This window comes from Cupressus sempervirens, chromosome 3 (genome assembly GCF_028749045.1).
Source record: "Cupressus sempervirens isolate cs-2001-9-10 chromosome 3, ASM2874904v1, whole genome shotgun sequence".
NCBI classification, from domain to species: Eukaryota; Viridiplantae; Streptophyta; class Pinopsida; order Cupressales; family Cupressaceae; genus Cupressus; species Cupressus sempervirens.
In genome coordinates this window covers 522561551-522583691 of record NC_143120.1, presented here as the reverse complement: position 1 = coordinate 522583691, position 22141 = coordinate 522561551, and the positions used below count along the sequence as shown (strand labels likewise).

The following is a 22141-nucleotide window of genomic DNA, read 5'->3' as shown; positions in this document are numbered from 1 at the left end:
CTTGTTTGTTTTTGCATAGCTTCAAAAACATTACTGAAAACATGAAGGAGAAATTAGACACATACTACTATATATACGAAATATTATATACATGCTTTTGTACTGTGATGAGATTTAATTCAGTTTAAAATATGTTGCTTTTTTGGCATCTGAATTATTTTAGCTTGGATAAGAGCGATAAAATTATGAAAAATGGTAATGCGCCATGAAGGCATTGTTTACCTCAAAAGCCTTAACTTATGCATAGTGGTGGGTATTACCCTATATCATGATAAGAAGGATGCCAAGGCCATTGACCATTGACCCCAAGAGGAACACTATCACTCAAATCCACTTGGGGTGACCACCCCTAAACCCCCACTCCAATCTACCAAAAAAAAAAAAAGTTCGATATATGCTTTTGGTTTGTGTAATGTCCCATTTCTTGGGCATTAGGAATTCCCAAGTTAAATTCATAAAATTAAATATTTGACTTATGAGAACTTAATGCAAATTAATTAAAGGGGCCATTTAATATTAGTAGGGCACTAATAAGAGATGAAATGGCAAGAAGACAAGGAGACAGGATAGGGAAAGTTGAAGAGTCATGGCATTAGACAATAAAAGAAGGAGAGAGGGTCTCATTTGGACATGCTTGGATTTGAGATTGGATTTCTGGTTTCTCTTTGGAGAACATAGAGAAGCTTCTAGCTTTCACTTGTTGAAGCCTGAGGACGGAAACCTTCAGGATTTCCTCAATGCATTGGACATAGCCCCGATTCATTGTCTGCGATGGATTTACATCAAGATTCACATTTGAGATTTACAAGTGCATTTTATAGTTCTCTCCAATCTGATAGTGTAACTGTATTTAAGATGGATTATGTTATCTGGCTATTGCATTGCTGATGTATAATGCAATAACATATATTGAGGTGCCAATAGTCGCTTGTTGTGATTGTTAAGTTGTTGAGTTGTTATCCTTGCCATCAAGGTTCAAATCTAATGGGGATGAGGTCCCCCATTTGTGGCCTCACTAGTTTATAGCTCCAGGTCAAAGCTTTTACCCCTTTAAAAAAAATAACGTATATTGAGTTATTTTAATGGAAATTCATTGGTTCATTGCTGGTTTATTTGCATAAGATATATGTTTATATTCTAAAAATTGTTTTGAGGAAAGTTTGGGTGAATATCCGACTTGGATATTACAGTGGTATCAAAGCTTCAAACCTGCCATCCTGTTGGGCATAATTCGAGGGTTCTTTAGAAACATATTTACAGAAATATTTTTATCAAGGCCAATTTTCACTGCCAACCGTTGAGGGATTTATTAAGTAACAATTGTTTGAAATCAAAAGATAAATTTCCAAACAAGTTATTGCGGATTTGAATTATATTAGTAATTTAAAGTATTATTCATTGGAGCTGATTCACCGAGCAAATATTTGATTTTCCATAATATCTTCTTAAGATGGGTTTTTAATTGATTGAAGTTGTGGAATTTGATACTCCAAGCTTGAGTAAATATTCAATCCCAATCAAATACAATATCATGTCATTAGCTTTCAGGTGGAGTATGAGGAGAAATATTTGAAATAATGGGTTTAACGAATGACAAACTATGGTGTTGAACAATTATCTGTTCCAAACAAGCAAATATTGTGGGTCTCGTTGTAATGTCCCCTCTTTAGTTCGACATGACATTGATCATGGATTTTGCCTATTCCAGACTCTCGTAGGCAAATGGTGTGGAGAGAGAGTCAATTCTGCGGATCAGATGGTCATATCTTGCTCTTGAAGAAGTGTTAAGAAGTTATATTTTATTATTATGTGTTATTGGGGCCTGCATGTTATAATTTTAAGTTGAGTTGCACTTTTTATTTTATAAAATTACTTTATTATAAAAAGTGCATTATAATGAGATTTTATAAAGGATGTTTCTAGAAGTTCTAGCAACTTCTTAGAAAAGTGAATAAATAGAGGGCTGGGCCTCTCATTTTGGACATGCTTGGATTTGAGATTTCTTCTACTTCTTCCATTGTGGAGCAAATTTGTAGTCTCTTGGGTCTGCAAATTATTTGATCTTTGGGAACGAATCACTCCCTTGGATTGGCGACTTTGAGGGTATGAAATATCACCTGAATTGTTGCATTTGAGGAGTTGGTAATTCAGCCATCTCATTTGGACTTCATTGAGATTCAATTATAAGGGTTTACTTTGGTTGGAATAAGGGTTTCAGTTGTGCTCTAGCATTTGTGGATTGATTAACAGGGTTTGTAGACACAGTTGTGCATTATTTTCAGACTGCCATTCCAGGGTTTGGACCCACGTTTTTGCTCATAACTCCTAATCGGCTTGACGGATGAATTTCATATTTTAGGGGGTTATTCAGCAACCCTAGGCGCCCAGATTTATTGCTTTTGGAGTAACAAAAAACGCTGCAATATTTTTATCTAGCAGCCGTACCAGGCCGTACCTGTACGGCCTTGTCAGTTGGGCAGCAGCAGCAATTTTGTGAGTCGATTTGGGGCAGATTGTGAGGTCTTCGTGTGGCATTAATTCAGCATTCATATCCGGCATAATTGGAGCTATTCCAGGTGCACAAACTGAAGTTTTGACTGCCAAAATATTGCATGTTATGGATTAGAACAGTCAGCACTGTCATTGCATAAATAGCTATTTCCAGTCATTAATAACTGTTGTAAAAGTTTCGTCATTTGCATTCCAAATCTGAACTGGGTTATTGTTCATGTCATAACATTGCATTGTCAAGAGCTTGATATATTAGAAGTGCATAGTTGTGACAGTCTCTCATTGTAATCAGTTCTATTTGCTGTCATAAAATCAGAATTGCATTGGACTTCATATTTGAGTTTCATATTGTCATCTATCTCTTAGATTGGTAGTGTTATAATCTGGAATTGTTGTTCATACATTATTGGCATCATATATTGAGGTTTCGTTGTACAACAATTAGTAATATTGCAGCCTTATTCGGTTACATGCCAACTGTTTGACAAAATTCCTAAGTCCAGTTTGAGGGTTTCAGTGGCCTTTATAGTAAGGGTCATTAAACTCGTACCTATTGGTTCAATGCCTACCAAGGAATATAATGAATGACTATAATATATCCCAATGAAAATCGTCGGGTATGTCATTGAAGTGGAGAGTATCATATGTTGTACAGTATCTTTATATGCTCAATAAATTCAAATTTCTTAAGAACTTTGCATCAATGACTTATAGAGATATACTAGAGAAAAAAAAGAATTTGATGCAGGCTTCAATCTTGAGGAAATATTAATTAATTGCAGACATGTTCAATGTTGAATCTTGTGGAGCATTTCACTTAATATTAGGGGTAATGATTTTAGTGGAAAAGAGGTTCTATGGATAAAAATTTAAAGAAGTTGCAGCTCAAGTTTTTCCCTTCCAAGGACAAGTTTGCACAATAAAAGTATTTTAATTCTATATTTCTCAGTTCACAAGTAGCTGGGGAAGTAAGTTGAACTTTTCAATTGGACTTCAATGTTTATTTTTTTTGTGAATGTTGGCAGAAGTATCTTTGAATGGATATGTGCACTTTTTTTAAACATTGAGGACCTTGGATTAATAAATCCAGTGACCTTCATCACAAGCTTTGAGTCTAGAGTCATCTATCTTAAACTTCCTGGGAAAAGTAGTCGGAAGAGATTTACAAGAGACGGGAGTTTCATTCTGGGTGTGCGCATATAAGTCTGGATGATAGGTATGATTGTCGTTAAGTACCAGAGTCGCCAACAATCAATATTTCCCTTGTCAATATTGTTTTAAGTATGTCGTTACAATAGGACGGGATAATTTTTCCTGAGCACTACAATTGGCCATCTGCACTATCACATTTAGGGATGATCAACAGGCAATAAAGTATTTGGATTTTAGCACAAAGATATTTCAAGAAGAATACAAAGCTTCGAACAAGTCCAACGCAGTTACAAAAATAATAAGAGTTAGAAAGAGAGGTGTTTAATTTGCATGTTATTATCGAACAAAGAACGTCTCTAGCATATTCGTCTAACACCAAGGAAGTAGCTATTATGATTATGTTCCCTCATATAGTGATTTTTTAGGAATGGAATCAAAATGGCATGTGTGTATTGAGCATTTAGCATCATTGGAGACAACTACATGAAGAAACTTCCAATTCTTTGTCGTGAATGATTGCAAAGAATGACAGATGTGTTATCAAACTTGTCAAAAAGTGGCATTACTACCAAAAGGTCCATCTGTAAATAACCACTACAATACTTATGGAAAGGTTTTAGAGTAACCAAAAATTTGCAAAACTCAATACTATATTGTCATAGGATATTCATTCTATGTTGAGAAGGAAAATTTTTGACAATGTGCGCAGAACAAAAGGAGTTGGTCAACATGATAGTTAACTAATATTTGGAAGCATGGTATCCGTTTAGGGAAGTAATGCTAGACTAGACATTACATGGAGTGATAGCATGGTGAGTGGAGTAGCAGCTCTCGACAATACATTACGCAACAAACAATGTTTAACTCAGGTGGAAGCAAATACACTTGGTGTGTGTAATGTTCCCATTTGTTGCCAACGTCAAAATTTCAGGGATTAGCCTAATATTGGATCCTCATAGGCTAATGAGGATGGTTAGAGGATCTTCTGAGGATTGATTCATCTCCAACATTCAAGGATTTATGGATTTGGCCTTCGGTCAATATCATTTGGACTCCATTTTCCATTCTATGTGTAGTAAGTCAAGAGTAATAGAGATAGACCCTTTCTATTTTTAGAAAGTGTATTTGGTCACATGGGGAATTATGAGGAGAGATTCCTATTTCAGACGGCATGGCAATCAGAGAAGTATTTCAAGAGATATTGAACAGTGTTACGGGACTCGCCGAGTCATGCCAGGACTCTGCGAGTCCGAGGCAGAGTCCATGTTTCCGAGGCAATCTACCTCTGGACTCGGACTCGGCCGAGTCCTGGCAGAGTCCACATGGACTCGCCGAGTCCAAGGACTCTGCCGAGTCCTGGGCGAGTCCAGAGCCCAGGACTCTCTTTTTTTTTTTTCTTTTTTTTTTTAATTTTTTTTTAAAATTTAAAAAGATAGAGATTTGAAGAAGATGTTTTTTACAATGTATATGAATTCTGAAAATGATGTGGCATGTCAAGAATCTATTAAGGATTGAATCTTGAATCTTAAATCTTCAACTTTATATTATGTTATTCAATTTTTTCCTTCAAAAGTTCGTTATTATACTTGTATGATTTTCCGAGTCCTTGCCGAATCCTGGCCGAGTCCGGTCGCCGAGTCCGAGTCTGAGTCGGATTTTGACTTTCCAAGTCAAAGGCGAGTCCGAGTCCCGTAACACTGATATTGAAGTTCAAGTGACTTAAATGATTTATTTAAATATTTTAATGTTATTATAAAGTTATAAAGTAACTTATAATAATAAAGTCACTTTAATATTATAAAGTGCAAATATAAAGTTACTTTATGATTTAAAGTCCACTTTATGACAAAAGTAACTTAAGTGACTAAAAGACAAAATTGGCTTTTTATCCCATGTTGCCTATTGTTTGTGTCTTCCCTCATATGGAGGTTATAAAAGTGTGGAACTTCATTGGGATTGACACCATGAGATATATCAATATTTTAAGACAATCCTGGTTGCTTAAATGTAACTGGCTTTATTAAGGGAGAAATCCCTTAAGGAGATTAGAGAGGTTGGACGCAAACCCAGTATCTCACTTTGTTACTCAGAACTGAATTTGGAGATTCCCATTGGGAATAGTATGAACAATCTAAAGCTTCAGCGGCAGATAGGAGTAAGGCAGCCGAATGACAGTCCTGGGTTTCATTAACATACAGATGCCAACAAGTGGAGGTCAGTGCAAACAGCAGATGAAGGGAACAGGCATTCTCACGGCAGTACTACAGAGGTAACTCCTGCGATTTATTTCAGAACTGTTTCAGTTAGCTGAGAGTCCTTCTAGACATTGGAGTAAACAGTGGAGTTTGTATGTGAAAGGAAGTAGAAACACTCCATCCAGCACTATATTCAGCCTACAATGAATCCCATGACCTGCAACAAGGGAACATCTGCAATCCCACAGCCATCCGGATAAGAGTGTAAGGAGTGCCCAGGTGCAATGTCAATACAAGAACAGCAGGCATACCAAAGTGAAGTGACAGAACTCTCATGCGGCTGCAACCAGAACAGACTACCATCCATGCAAAGTCACACGTCATCTAGAAAAGAACAGGTTCTCATAACCATTCACTTCTTATAAACTGCATTTATGTTGTAGGACCTTGCTAAGTACATAAGATTCATACCATTGTTACAGATGTTTGGATTGTTAATGTGGTATTAAATGTAACCTGCTTTTCATATATTCATGAATTCTGATGTAATTAGGCCACTATGAATATGAACTATTGGAGGCATTGAAGTAAATTGTTGAACAGCAGTCCATTAAAATTGATATTAACATAGACCAAACACGACAGTGATTTTAAACATTTCCAGCCAACATATTGTATGCCAACTGTTTATGGGTGTATTTTGTGGATACTTGGAGTGTGTTTTCAGTTAGAGAACAATTGTGATGTGTTCAATGCGTCAAGGAAGTGGCTACTGTTGTAAGGATGGGATTTCGTGTGAATTGTCAAAAGTACATCAGTCTAGTTTTGTAACAGTAGTGATCTGAGCAGCAGAACAGAGAGATATCAGATCAACAACACTCTCTTATGTCATCTTCATGAGCTAATTGATAATTTTAAATCTTCATTTGGTGGGAAAATGACTTTATAATGAGCTTCATAATGATAGAAACATGCTGTACCAGCAAAAACAGCAACACACATACTGTTATAGTCCAATTTTGATCTGAAATTAATTATCAAATTGTTATGACATCTTCTACAGTGTTTTCTTGAGTGTGCTTAATGAAGTCTGATGTGCCTTTCCAATAGTATGCTTCCATTCAGAGTGTTCTATGCATTACCACAGTGTTTCAGTTCTATTTTGTTAAAATACCTCAGGTGAAATTTTAACTTCATTCAGCAGATTAGAAAGAGGAATCTTACAGTGTGGTATCGCAGTCTTACAGTGTGGTAGCGCATGTTTCATGAAATTCTAATTGCTAGTAATATCACTTTAGCTTATACCGGAAATTCATGTTGATTGATTTTCGGAACTTAAAGTTAACATTTTAATTGTCTGAATCAAGCATAGTCTATGTGGGTTGTGACATTTGATTGAGGGAAGATGTCTAAGTAAAGATGTGTGTAATAAGAAGATGCAAATATTAATATGGTCGTGTATTGATTCTCCTCCCTGTATGAACTCAAATCTTTTGGTTAACAAACTGCTGAGTGCTTGGCCATATCTTTGCCAGGGTCGTGAGATGAAAATATCGGGTCTTGTTGTGTGCAGGAAGCCATAAATTTTCGTGTGCTAACATTTCTTACTCCTGCATTTTTGGAGACTGTGTAGTTGGAAACAAATAGGAATACATAAAGTGTTACAGAGATTATTATTAAAGACGCCTCAGTAAATTTTACACTAAGGTTGAGTGGGTTAAACTATGTGGACAGAGAGACTGTTATGGAGACATGGAGAATGCTTCAGATATTGAGATATAACATGCACATTCAATATATGCAGTTGATGTCATGAATGGATATTTTATTCAAATTCTAGACCATAGTTTGAAAAATATTAGGAGTTCGATTTTCAGTGGTAGTCAGGCGATTGCATCGCAGATTTCACAAGAGAGATTACAGTATATTGAGGTTTGGGCTTTAATTAAGACTGTCCGACTAAAGTGTTGCAGCAAATATATATGATTGGCAAATATCTTGGAATACATGACAGCAAATGCTTTGATGCATATAAATTTCTTGGGGAGTCTTTAGTCCATAAGCCACAATATTTGACGACAAAAAAACAGGGCAGATTCACAAGAATTCTGAGGTTTGAAATGAAATTAAATAACAACTTGGCCAAAGCACTCTATGAGACTAGTAGCAAACTTGAAACAAAGGAAAATATTCTCATCACTTTGATAAAACTAGAAGGATGCTTAAGCATGGTACAACAATCACCTCCTCATTTATTGCAGAGTGCTCTTGCTCCTACAGTAACAGATGAGTCAGCACAAGTGGCTGAATCATTTAGATATGAGGTTAAATTGTTTGATGGGTGCTACAAGGATTTTAGCACCTCGGGAACCTTACAAAGAAGAGATAATGAAGAAGGTACTTCAGCTCATCGTTGATAGCATTCACAATCTTGGGGATATTGGAAGTCATAATTTCTCAAGAAGGGCTTCCATTCTCATATCATTTGCAGAAATCAGATTGTACAAACTCCTACTTGACATGGAATCGTATGATTTAATACATACCATGTTTCAAAATCTATTAGGCACAATCAGGGAAGAACACAATCCAAATGTTATTGCAGCCATGGAAAATATTCTGGTTATGACAATAAACGAGAGTGATGCTCATTTCCAGCCTCTACTTCAAATATTGTTAGCAGTCTCAAATAGAGAACAAAAAGCTTCATAAAGTGCCTACAAATTGGTCAACAAGGTACTCAAACAATTGGAGTAAATAATTGAAAGGTACCAACAGCAGCGGGCTAAAGAAGAACTACATACAAGGGAGTTACAGATTGTAGGATCCCCGAGAATGAGCAAAAATTAAATGAAGAAAGAGCAGATTTGTTTTACTTGCAGACATTTTTGGCCACTGGTCACACTTGTGAGGGTAACAAGGAGGAAGAGTCAGCTCAAGAAGTGCAGATCGGCGTTGACAAAGTTAAAGATTGGTTAGTCCAGCTTCAACATAATGAAGATCGTGAGAGGGCATCAACTATGGATGATGGTAGGGATTACACTAGCATCTTATTTGGTGAATTAGAAGTGGTTATTAATAAACAAGTCTTTTCGTGAGAATGTCTATTTACAAGATACGTCCAAAAATGAAAATAAACCTCTTCATGAAGGTGAACTATTTGAAAACAATGGTGTAATAGTTGATGAGACAATATAATTGAAGAAAGAGGGAAATTTTGAATATAGTGCAGATGAAAATGAGTCTAGTATTCAAGAACTAGAGCAATGTGATGTTACTATAGGGGCTGATTTGAAGGACCAATGAGAAATTTCATTTCAGGTTGATGATTTTGGAGCATATAATTTGGAGGATAAGTTGCAAGTCTCAAATGATATGGTCATTGCAGCATTAGTGCATTTTGATAACACCTATAAAAATATTGAAGAAATCATGTAGGAAGTTAAAAGCATTGAAAAGGAGAAGGGAATAATGAATGGAATCAATAGTGCAAACCTTCACACTCTTAAGAAGGCATTGGAAAGAATGAAATCAGACTACTTGAAGTTGCTCAAAGACAGGGATGTGGCTATCAAACATGCTGAAGATAAAGAGAGGGAGATAGATGTCTCCACTTAAGTATGACACAATACTCATTACATCAGACTGAAAATCAGAATTCTATAGCAGCCACTCGCATAGATGATGGACATGATCGTAGAATCAAGGATATCATGCACATTACATAAGGGACCAATACCCTTGGTGAGAATGAGGATGAACTTAGTTCCCCCACTTCACCGTTTCAAGATGAGATTCATTATGATGATGAAGACTTTAAGGACCAGCAAAAAGTAAACCATGAGAACTCAAATTTTTATGACAGTAGTAGTATATCTTCACAATATCATCTGCGTAGTTATGAACCAAATGAAAATAATTCAGAGATTTCACTTCGCGGTGATCATTTTATTGATGGAGATGCTAATTTGAGTGTTGGTACTTATGGTGATGTTGATAGTTTCTACCACTTATCCAAAGACATATCACCGAGTCTTCATGAGATGGCAGTTATTTGTCTGCTAATTGGTGATTTTATCTTTCTACATATTAGTGACTGTCTTTCTTGGACTATTAGTACATTTTCAGATTTGGCTTGGCTTATAGGTGTTAGTGAGTTGCATGTAGATGAGTGGGAACTACACATGTTGTGATGTATTCCATATGAGATGTTTACCTTTCCAGTTCAATGGCGTATCAGTGACAACATTGTCATTCTTGATGCTGATCCAAATTATGACAATGACATCCTGTGACAAGATGAGTTGATTTCCTTGCATTTAAGCAGTGTGTTTGACATCCATTTGTTCAACTGGCTGATTCAAGAGGTTGGTGATTCATTGATCATCCATTTCTACAACCAGGATCGTGCATATCCGACTATGATATTATAGTTTGCCAAGTCGATCTCAATCCTAAGTAATGCGCATGTGATTATTGTAGCATTGCAGTCTTGTTTAAAAACAAGCACAAAACACCACATAAAGCTAGTCATGTTGGGTCGAGTGACACAAGGTCCTCTCTACCATAGTTTATGTAACGTTCACATCATAAAATAAATAAAATATTATGACTTTGTATATGGGACCGGTTCATTTAGTATATCTCGAGCCCATTTCTATTTTAATTTATTCGTAGGTGTTTGTCGTGCCATGTGTTGGCACTTAGTATCTCCCTGGACAGGGTATATATGTCTATTGGGTTGGTTTGTTTATTTTATTTGTACTGCAAATGCCATTGGGAGTTCTGCTTGTTCGTCATTTTCGAAGTGAGATCTTCCCTATTTGGCTTGTGTAGTTTTGGTAGGTTCCAGTCATACCCTATTCTACTTGTTGGTATACTTTGCTTGGATCTGGCTAGTTTGAGCAACATCTATAAACATTCTTGTTCCATGTAATGTCCCCTTTTTAGGACATTAGAAAAGTTAAAAACATATTCATATAATACTAAAATTGACTTTGAGAGCGTGGACTCAAATTATAAAAGGTCAATTTAATATTATAAAGTGGGCTAAAAATGATAAGGAGAGATAAGACGAAAAGCCAGGAAGGGAGTCAAAGAGTCATTGCTGTGAAAATAAAAGGAGAAGAGACTCATTAATTTGGGATGCTTGGTTTATGATTCAGATTTCAATTTCTCTCTTGCGAGAGTTATTCGAAAAGCTTCAGCTTTCAGCTAGTGTGAGGATGTAGCCCCTCGTGTCGACAGACAGTGGACGCAAACTTGTTGTTTGTGGAGATGTCACATCAGGTGTCTCGTATGCGCTTACAGGTCCTCTTAGTGTTCCAATCTGACTATAAAACTGTGTTTAAGATTGGATTTTGAATGTTGGTTATTGTATTGTTGTTGTATAATGCAATAACATGTTTTAAGGAATTTTATGAGAGTTTACTCGTTTTATGCTATTGGTTTGTAACACATTTTCATATGCTTGAATCCTAAATAATAATTTGAGAGAAAAATCGGGTCAATATCCATTTAGGATACTTCAGTGGTACCAAAGCTGTGTATCCTGCTAGCCTGTTGGGTTTGCATTGCAGAGTCTTGATAATTTCAATTCTGAGAGCACTGAAGTTTTATGTGATACTAGAATCAATAAATTTCACAAAGGAAATATAAATATTTGCAGTCCTGGAATTTTTATTGGAAAATAAAGAAATTTCAGAAGTTCATTTTTTGGGCAAGCTAGAGTTTATATTACATTGATAAGTGAAAGATTAATATTCTACAAGGATAATTTATTTTCTACACTGAGCTTACAGATATTTTTCAGAGACATGTGATTTCCAAACACGAAATGCAAAGAATTTTTTGAGCAAATATCGAACTTGAAGTCTTAGTGGCTGTGAGTTATAGAAATCAACATATTAGTTGGTAACAACGTAAAAATAGAGGTGTCTCTCTCTTTGCCGTAGCATGATTGAAGTGCAATTAGTGGCACTTGGTGTCGGCGACTCTTAAATACACAAGAATGTGAAGCGGATGCATAACATACAAACTTTATAACACACTTGCAAAAGCATGTTTCATTTGCATGAATAGAGCAACGATTTAGATTCCCTCGAAATGCAGTCTTGAATTGGCAAAAAGTGTGATGACTATAGGTGCAACAGATTATAGGATGCTAGCATGGAAATCTGCCAAACAATGAAACAAATTGAAGGAATTGAATGTCCCCTCTCAATTGCCATGAGATTGCTTAATAAGGCGCTACAAGAGGCAGTTGGTGTTGGCGTTACTTCACTACAGGAAGCGGAAGTCAAAAAGTTATTTCCCCCGATCATTATTTGGGAGGCAGAGTCTGAAGGTGTGTATCTTACTGGTTGAAGATTTACAAAATTTGTAGTTGAGCTCAACTGAAAGGGTCAGTATCTTCCAGGGCCATTATACTAATCTGAAATACCATAAGCTTCATCAAAGAATTTTATAACTCAAGATGTTCTTTGTCATTGAGGTAGATGGACCCATCAGAATCTGGTAAAGGTGGCAAGCATAGTCATAAACAAGTTGAAGAGAATTGATTTCGTGATGCTACCAAGCCAAGAAGTTTTCTAAGTTGCAGGATTCAAGTTAGAATCATCAATAAATTCCTTTTGCTATCATGACGTATGAGTTGCCACTTTGTTGTTTGTCAAGCTTTCATGGGTATCTGAGAGTGATAACAGACGAAACACTCGATATCTATTGGGATTGTGAGTTGGAGTTCAAGAATGCTATTATCGCACATCATGAGAAGGAAACCGACACATTAAAGGCGAGGATTTGAACCAATTTTGGCTACCGATAGAGTTGGTAATAGGAGTCTTTCCTTGGCATCATTGTTAGCAAGTGAGCTAGAATGCAAACGAAGGAAGTTCCTTGGTAGCGTTCACCAGTTGAAGACAATGGTGTAACTCCTAAGTACGTGATCATAATGTGGACTCCCCTTGAACCTATTTCAAGAAAGGACAAAGGTGTAGGCTTTGAATGTAACTGAGTCACTCTTGTTGAGGGTGAGTAAAATCTATAGAAGCGTTAGGAGGATTTGGGCAAAAATGTGGAATTAGAAATCTGAATGTAACGGCAGTTGTTCTCCAAAAGTTTATGATAACGTAGAGTTCGACAAAGAATACAAGTGGTATTCACCTATTGTGCTATTTTTGGGACTGAGAGACGTCTCTAGAATAAGCTAAGAAATTAGAAATTGGCAGTAACCACTACTAGGTAGTAGCAGGAATTGCAAACAAGTGGCATATCTCAACGTTCATGTAGCAAGGACAACTCTAGTAGTATTTTTGCCAGAAAAAACAATCTTCTAAATGATGTTCCATTTGCACAATATCAAAGGAGAAGACATAATGTATCACGGAATGAGCGCACAATGTTTGTGGAAAGAGAGAACAAAGAAAATGTTGTAAACGATTCGAGAGGCCTTGCACAGAATTAGAATCAACCACTCAGTACAATTTCAAGTTCCATAGAGAACACAGTGGGAAAGGAATCACGATCTTTATTAATGTTGCAGCAATGAATAACCGAGTGCCATAGAATCAATGCAAGCACTCTAAACAACACACATGGAGATGAATGGAATAGCAAGTAGAGGATTAGTAGGTGCTTACGGGTTTTTGTAATAGTGTCACTCGATCTGCCAAGAATATTTTTCTTTTCAACATATACATTACATGTTCTATTTTGGTCAGAGATATACCATCAAGCAAGAAGCCTTTCCACCAAAAAACTCCGGCCAACGTATGGTATCGTAAATAGTGTAATTTATTTTCTACAACACTCATTTTTATACTGAATGGAGGAAGGCTTTTTCTTATGCTGCTAGAGGAGGTGGTTCACCATTGCGAAAAAATAACTTATGAGCAAGCTGATGCATTGCATCGCACTTTAGAAGGCAAGAAGAGCCTAACAAAAATATATGTTGGAATGTGCTACTGGTATCCATTTACAAAAGAAGCAATAGAACAGATAAAAGGGAACAAGATCACAAACTTGTGGTTCTACCACTTTATCCTTAGTTTTCAATCTCAACAAGTGGATCAAGTATTCGTCTTCTACAAAGTCTTTGTCAGGAGGATAATTATCTTATCAGGTTGCAGTATGTGATCATAGCATCGTGGTACAAAAGGGAAGGATATATCAAAGTAATGGCAAAAAAATTACAATGTTTTGCAGACACAGAAAAGGTGATGAAATCGTCAGCAGATTCTATCGTAAGGCTAGCCTAGTTGTTGGAGTAGCAGCTCGAAACCTGTACCGGTTGTTGCAGAGGCACAGGCCTGTGGCATGATTGTTGACTGGGTTGTTATAGTGTTGGACAAAATTAATTCCAAGTTTACCACATTTGCAAGCAACTACGGTCAACTGAAGGTTGCAATATAACGTTGCTTTTTGCATGCAGTGAATGCTTTTGGGACAAGCCATCCAAATCTCTGCACTTGCTTGAACTAAACAGTTACATACTCGTAAACAAAACAAACTGTTTGGCAGATCGCTCCAGTATTGGTGGTTTGCAAATTTTGAAAAATATAGGGTTTGGATAAAATTAGGAAAGATACTATGAAGCTACAAGCGCAGTTAGCCCAGAATTTTGAATCCGATATAAGAGCAGAAATACTCGACATTTATAGAGTATAAAAAACTTCCTACCTGAGTTCAAAATGACTTATCATTCAGTGATTACATGGATTTACATCCAGAGCGGTAAAATAAGACTAATATGGCAAAAAGGAAGTATTTGGAATTGGTTCAGGATCTCCTTGCGAAAGACCAGTACAAAAATGTGTATGAAGAATTTCCAGGAGACCCAAGTCATCTAATAAAGGGTCTTGAAAAACAAGAGCAGTCATCTACTATTAATTTGCAGCCTTCTCGGGATCACGTGAAGATGTTGCACAGGGTGCAAGTTTCTACGTTGGTGATTTGGAGGTTAGCTTTGACAGGCAAGTTGATGAAGAAGGTTGCACACAAGGTAATAGCAAGTTGGAATCTTTGTATGATGAACCATATATTTCTGATGCCGATAACCTGAATTTAGAGGAAAAATCTAAGATGACATTGCAAAACGATAAACTGCTTCAACATGACAATAATGAAATGCGTACCTTAAAGAACCAACTGAAGGTTAGTGAAGACATGGTTGTGGCATCTTTGATACGTTATGACAGCACTCACAAGATGGTTGAAAATCTCTACAGGAAGGCTCAAAGGGAAGTGGAAGGAGATTGGCCTGTTGCTGATTTGCAGGTGGTCAAAACAACTCTTGAAACTATGAAATCAAATTATTTATGTTTGCTTTCCGACAAGGATTATATTCTAAAGGTTGTTGAAATATATGTTGATTAGTCGAATAAAGAAAGGAATGAGATTAAGGTGCTCAATAAGGAGCTTAAGTATGCTCGTGAGGCATTGGGTGATACATAGTTTTCTCTTCAGGAAGCAGAAAATCAGATCAGGATCACAAACCATTTATGGGAACATGAGGGTAAAGTGAGGTAGGAGTTTTTCCAAGAAGTAAGTGAGGAACTTGATAGTATTCAACAAACTTATGACTTGGACAGTTGTCCCAAAAGACCAAGTACCAAAGTTTCATATCACATTCAGCTTAAGGACAACCCCATGTTTGAAGTAGATACTGATTGGACTTCCGATAGTCCCCTTTTTGAGATAAACGAGGGAACTCCTTTTGATTGTCATGAAGAAGATGATTTTGATTTTAGAGAATTGAATCCGAGTACAGTTCCTAGCAGTGAATCTTGGTCACAGGATGGGAGTGGTGAATTGACTATTGTTGCTTGTCATTGGATCAATCCAAATATGGTTTTCGATTTCACCCCATTCAGGAGTTGGGCAGATTTCCTACATCAGCCATTGAATAGATCTTGATGGATTATTGATGAGAGCTATGTTTCAATCATAGTGAATGGCTTCTCAGCTTCATACTTACTCATAGCACCTATGTACTTGGAGGTTCTCTAGATTTATGACGATGGTATCATTTTTTATGTGCCCATGGTGTTAGTTTCAACTTTTGAGCAGCTCGTTTCTTACATCATCTATTTAGGTAGGGTTGTCACCATCTACTAGGTTATACATAGCCCCTTGGTACATTTCTACCTCATCATATCGGTTGGTCATGACAACAGGGTTTGGGATCCAGGTGTTGACAGTATGTATCTATGGCTTCTTGAGGATTTTGTTGTAGTTCTACTCAATTTGAGACTAGATGAGAGGTTAATCAAAGTTCTACAATTTACAAGTTCAGTGATATTTCATAGATTTGTATGGGTTCCAAGGATCCGGTTGATGGATGGGTTGCAAAATGACACCTTGCTTCGCAGTGTGGCCAAATTTGTTTTCAGATTGGGCTATAGGGCTACCTGCAGATTCATATGAGATCTTGGTACTAATTGTTTGAGGGCAAGCAATCTTGAGGAGGGAAGATTTGTAATGTCCCCTTTTTGGGACATTAGAAAAGTTAAAGACATATTCATATAATACTAAAATTGACTTTGAAAGCGTGGACTCAAATTATAAAAAGTCAATTTAATATTATAAAGTGGCTAAAAATGACAAGGAGATATGAGACAAAAAGCCAGGAAGGGATTCGAAGAGTTACTGCTGTGAAAATAAAAGAAGAAGAGACTCATTCATTTGGGATGCCTGGTTTATGATTTAGATTTCAATTTCTCTCTTCAAGAGTTATTTGAAAAGCTTCAGCTTTCAGCCAATGTGAGGACGTAGCCCCTCATGCCGGCAGATAGTGGACGCAAACCCATTGTCCATGGAGATGTCACTTCAGGTGTCTCGTATATGCTTACAGATTCTTCTCTTAGTGTTCCAATCTGACTGTAAAATTGTGTTTAAGATTGGATTTTGAATGTTGGTTATTGTATTGTTGTTGTATAATGCAATAACATGTTTTAAGGAATTTTATGAGAGTTTACTGGTTTTATGCTGTCAGTTTGTAACGAATTTTCATGTGCTTGAATCCTGAATAATATTTTGAGAGAAAAATTGGGTCAATATCTGTTTGGGATACTTCATTCCATTGCATATATCATTGTTTGGCGTCTATCTCTGTTTGGCGAACATTCTGCATATCTAGCATTAAAATTATTATCTTAATCCGCATCTGGTCCTAGCAACATCAACTTCATCTTCCACCTTTGGCAAATCCACCCCCCACTGTACAGCCTACTAGTCGTCCAACTCGTAAGCCATTCATCGAATAGCCTATCTAAACCGTACAGCAGCATACCCCATACCACCCTCCACCATACAGACCATTCACCATACAGCATGTCTAGACCATACTGGCAGCATCCCTCCAACCATGGTACAAGCATTCACCATATGGCCACATCTGCCTAGTTACACAGTATGATAGTTCAATCACTGTACGGCAACGCATCTCTCTATACATCAGCACCTTACTCCCACACCATATGTACATTTGCTTCTCCATGCAGTATGGCCAGTACAATCCATCCACTCATTAGCAAAAAAGCATATCGGTTTGAATCGTCCTCATTGTGCACTGAGGGATTGGGAATATTACAGTTCATGACTATGATTTTCACTTTTTGATGCCATGGGTATCATAATTCATGAGTTCTGTACACCTAAATCAATTTACAATACTTAAATATTTGAAAATGTTGTTTCCTTCAACTCAAATCTGCTTTTGCATTCATTTGATCAGTGTACAGTTATGTAACTGTGTGTGACCCAAGTAGCTTCCACTTGATAAATTTATCATATCTTGGAAATAGATAAAGCTTCAAATCCCAAAAAAATCTCTGTATATAATGGTTGTTTGATCTGCTAAATCTTTGCTGAGTTAATTCCAAGTCTTGAGTACTGAGTCAAATATCCAGCTGTCAAGCACTAGCCAAGTCAAAATCATGTAACTATTATCAAAATTTACTTGTGGTCTCTAAATTAATTTAATTATCTCATGTTTTACTGAAGTTTATTTTGCAGTTTTTTCACGAAGCCCCAAATCTATGTCAAACTTTTGGGCAGCCGAGTTTTTGAACTATATTTTTTATATTTTAAAAATTGGTTTAGTTTCTCTCTGTACAAGAATGAAAGGAACAAGGCACTAGGAGCTTACTGGAATATGAATCATCGGTGCTCCACCAAAAAACGATGAAAATAACTCAGCATTTAGAGTTGCACTCATTAAAATAATCCTGAGATCAGGTCGCTGAGGTAATAGATCTTTCAAAACAATCAATAAAAAATCTGCATTTAAGGATTTCATCAGCATGTCTATTTAAAGTAAGTTCAAGAAAGCAGGATGAAAGTGAAGCCATATTTTAGGCCATGATGTGGTATATCAGTTACCTTCATTCATTCCTCGTTCATGAATCTCATCAACAAATACATGGGTTACACCTTTCAAACTGCGGTCCACCAATAACCTTCTCAGCAAGACACCTGTGGTACAGAAAAGCAAGCGTGTGCTTTTCCCTCTCATGCCTTCTAAGCGGACTTTAAAACCAACCTAGCATCCACATTAATCAATGATTATATATGAAGTAAAATATCTAAAATTAAGACTAGATAAGAAAATCAAACATGTCAGTGAGAAACATGCATTTGAATTCCAAAAGACAAAAAAAAGATCCTCAAATTTACAGAAAACCATGGCAACACAAACTCACTGTTTCACCCAACTGCTCTCCTCTTTCTGTAGCAACCCTTTCAGCAACTGCTATTGCAGATATACGCCTAGGCTGTGTGCAGATAATGTTACAGAAAGCACCGCGACCAAATCCTATCTCAGATTCTAAAACATACTGGGGAAGCTGGGTTGTTTTGCCACATCCAGTCTCACCAGAAACAACTAAAATCTGCAAGAAAGACGCATGCAAATACTAAGATTTTGGATACCTAAAGGGATGGGTCAGCAAAGAAGTCCTGGTTGATAACAAATTAATTTTCAAGCAAAAACAATCAACTATAGAGAAGATAACATTGGATATATTTTAAAAAGATGAGTACATAAGACCAAGCTCAGTGCAATCTTAAAACTCACAAAAGCAACATATTACATCCTCTCATTGAACATATGAGATAATGCCGCAAAGCTCATTGTACATTAAATATTTCACTTAAAGAATTTCTGACAGTAACTATCCTTGATGACTAAAACAAATGTGTAGGAAACCAGTGACATTAGTGACAACTTTGATAAAGCAATATTATTTCCTTGCAACTGGAAAAAGAGACTTTTTACTTCTAAGCATTTAGATATTTTAAAATTCTCAATAGACGTGAATTCTAACTTCTGCCTTTTCACCTAAACCAATCACAGACATATCATTCACAAAGTTTGACACCTTCAGTCCAACGAGTCAAAGACCTTCCAAAGACCAGCTCCCACTCTTAATTCTGAATAAAATTCTCAGAAGCGGTGATGGTGCCCTTCGATGTGCTTTATGCAATGGTGATAAGCCAAGTTTCTGTCAAGCTAAATTGCACATCAATTACAACATAAACAACATGCTACTTGGTACTGATGCAGAAAAAAGAGTCCAGTAATCTCCTCAACCAATCTTCCTTACTGCACATGTGAAGTCCTTCACATTGTGCTACTATAGAAGATTGGTGAAATTATTAATTGTTCCTTGCTACCGCATGATATAGCTACTGATGCCATACTGAAAGCATAGCCCAGGTGTGCATTCAAACATTAAGACATTCCACCAAATGAGTAATCAATCAACATGAAATTGTGAGTGTGAGACTTCTAACATCTGTAATTTAGGGATGCCTTAAATCTTTAAACAATGCAAACTCAATAACTGACGCCAAGCTTCTTGTTTGTCTAACAAAGTTGATATGTAGTCCTGGCCTATAGTGATAGGTTAGCACCATCCTCAAGGCATATACCGTCTGGTTTAGATTTGTTATTTGGATTGTAATATGAAAAGCATTCCTTCTTCAATGCTCAAATAGGAGAGAAGCAAGCCTAGCCTACAATGTTAAACATGTTCAAAATAAACTATTCAACTTAAGCTAATATCCTATGTAATGTCCCCATTTGCACGAGCATCAACTTTTAGAGGATTAGCCTATTTCTTGGCCCTCATTGGCGAATGGAGTTGTTCAGAGGATCCAGTTGGCAGAGTCGAAGAGCAATTCCCACTCCAGTGGTTAGGGATGTTCAGGTTTCCTCTTTGTTTGGATTAGTTTGGCATGCTTACTATTTATAGTGTCTATTTTGAGAAGGTCGGGGTTTCTATCTTTAGCAGGGCATTTGAACAGCTTGGGGGCAGTGTTGAGATTCAATATCGTTGGCTAGAGCAATCATTTAGAGACTTGCTCTTTGTAGTAAGTAATTGTTGAGGAGTTGCTAATATGGCAAGGGTGCCCAAACTCTTGGTATGCACAGTGATTTAAATCATTCATTAGTTCGCTCAGTTTCAAGGACTTCCTATTTATGGTAAGTCAGTGGATATTAGAAAGTGACCCTTACTATTTTTAGTAAAGCGGTTGGATGCACAATGGATACAATGGTTAACTCCCAAGTTCACTCGGAATGTAATGTTCCCCATCTTTTAGACCCTCAGTGGAGTTCTTAGCTTTTCATTCTCCGAAGGCTAAGTGGAGAAATAAGGAGAAATAAATTAAATTAAAGTCAATAAATAAATAAATCTAAAAGTGACTTTATATTTAATTAATTTAATTTTCTAGAAGCACAACTAATTATTGTATTGGAAAGGGGAAGCTTCTAGAGAGTGCATTTTCTAGAAGGACAACTAATTATTGTATTGGAAAGGGGGAAGCTTCTAGAGAGTGCAATTAAATAATATTTTATTCCCTTCTAGAAGGGTGAAGGAAAAGAATAAATAGAGGCGAGAGCTTCATTGTTAGGCATTTGATTATTGTCAATTGCATTTGATATAAACTTGGGAGAAGAAACTAAGGGTTTCTGATTTCAATTAGCCATTGGAGAGCGTCAATTCTTTAGAGTTGCAACCATTTGAGGTGGTGAAATATCCACTAAATTTGGCATTCAACAGAGCTTCATTCTAGAGTTCTATTTGTGCTTAAATTAGAGAATACATTTATTGCTGGCTGCTATAGTGCCATGAACAGTGATGTGAACAGTGTTGTAAACAGTACCTGCGCTACAATACTTGGCTTGATTATGATTGCAATTTCATCTTCTTCATTGGGCGATTTGTATATCAGGTTCTACAATCAATTTGCATCATTTAAATTGGTCATTTGGCATTGTAAAGGTGGCTGTCATAAGTAGCTATAGATGCACATTTTATATCAGATTTATAATGTCATTTCTACTGAGTTTTTTTGGGGGTTGCAAAGCCAAGAGCCTTGGAATATTATGTTAAGAATTGAATTAGAAAATATCTCACTAAAGGAGTGATAAGTTGCAGGTCTATATATTTGATGTAATGTGCATATTTATATCTTCCATGATTGACATAATAGTATGCATGCCAAGTGTTTGACAAAATACCAATTGGCTGTAAGTGCACATTTTTCATTTAGAATTCATATATATGCATTTGAAAAGCCAAAAAAGAATTGCATACGCATTTAGTTATTTTCTTAGATATAGTAGTAATCAATTACAAGCTTTTAGATTCCTTTTGATATCATTTCAAGCCAGCATAATCAGTCTGAAACCAAAAACAGCAAGCATAGAGATCGTATTGAAAGTGTTTGACAATTTTCCTTGACCTACAAATCAAGTTGAGGTTCAAATTGACAAGGGATATTCCAGTGGTATCAGAGCTTGCTTGCAAAGTGTTTGACAAAATGTTGAACAATTGAATTTGAGAAGGATTTGGTGTTTCAAAAAGTTATAACTGGTTGGGGTTATTACAATGGTATTAGAGCTTGCTAGCAAAGTGTTTGACGAAATGTCAAACAACTGAATTAGAGAAGAATTTGATGTTTGATGACGTTATAACCAGTTGGGGTTATTACACGGAATCAAGAAATAATGAGTATCTTGAAGTTAAGACATATTAATTCTTAATAAAGTAATGCTTTATTAGTAATCAATTAAAGGTGCCTCCACAAGTTAGGTGAGTTAGTCTAAGGTTGTGGGTAAATCCCCATGGTCTCAGGTTCGACTCTTCAACCTGGAATTATTCTACCAAATCCACTTAGGGGCGGTGCGGATTGCAACATGGCCTCAAGGATTAGTTTTGCCACAAACTCACTTCGTAAAGGGAACCTATTGGGTTTGAGCTGCAAGGATACCCTAA

At 36.6% G+C, this 22141-nt stretch overlaps 1 protein-coding gene across 2 annotated transcripts in view; it reads right to left on the bottom strand.

Moving 5' to 3' along the window:
- LOC149567475 (DExH-box ATP-dependent RNA helicase DExH3-like) overlaps positions 1 to 22141 on the bottom strand; it is a 190867-nt gene that overhangs the window by 114685 nt on the left and 54041 nt on the right. For both annotated transcript variants that reach the window (XM_089820666.1, XM_089820667.1), the window contains exons 6-8: positions 18560 to 18748; positions 18240 to 18399; positions 18007 to 18137 (exon numbers count right to left, since the gene is read on the bottom strand). In XM_089820666.1, the coding sequence (XP_089676792.1) occupies positions 18007 to 18137; positions 18240 to 18399; positions 18560 to 18748 (480 nt within the window). The remainder of the gene's footprint in view (positions 1 to 18006; positions 18138 to 18239; positions 18400 to 18559; positions 18749 to 22141) is intronic.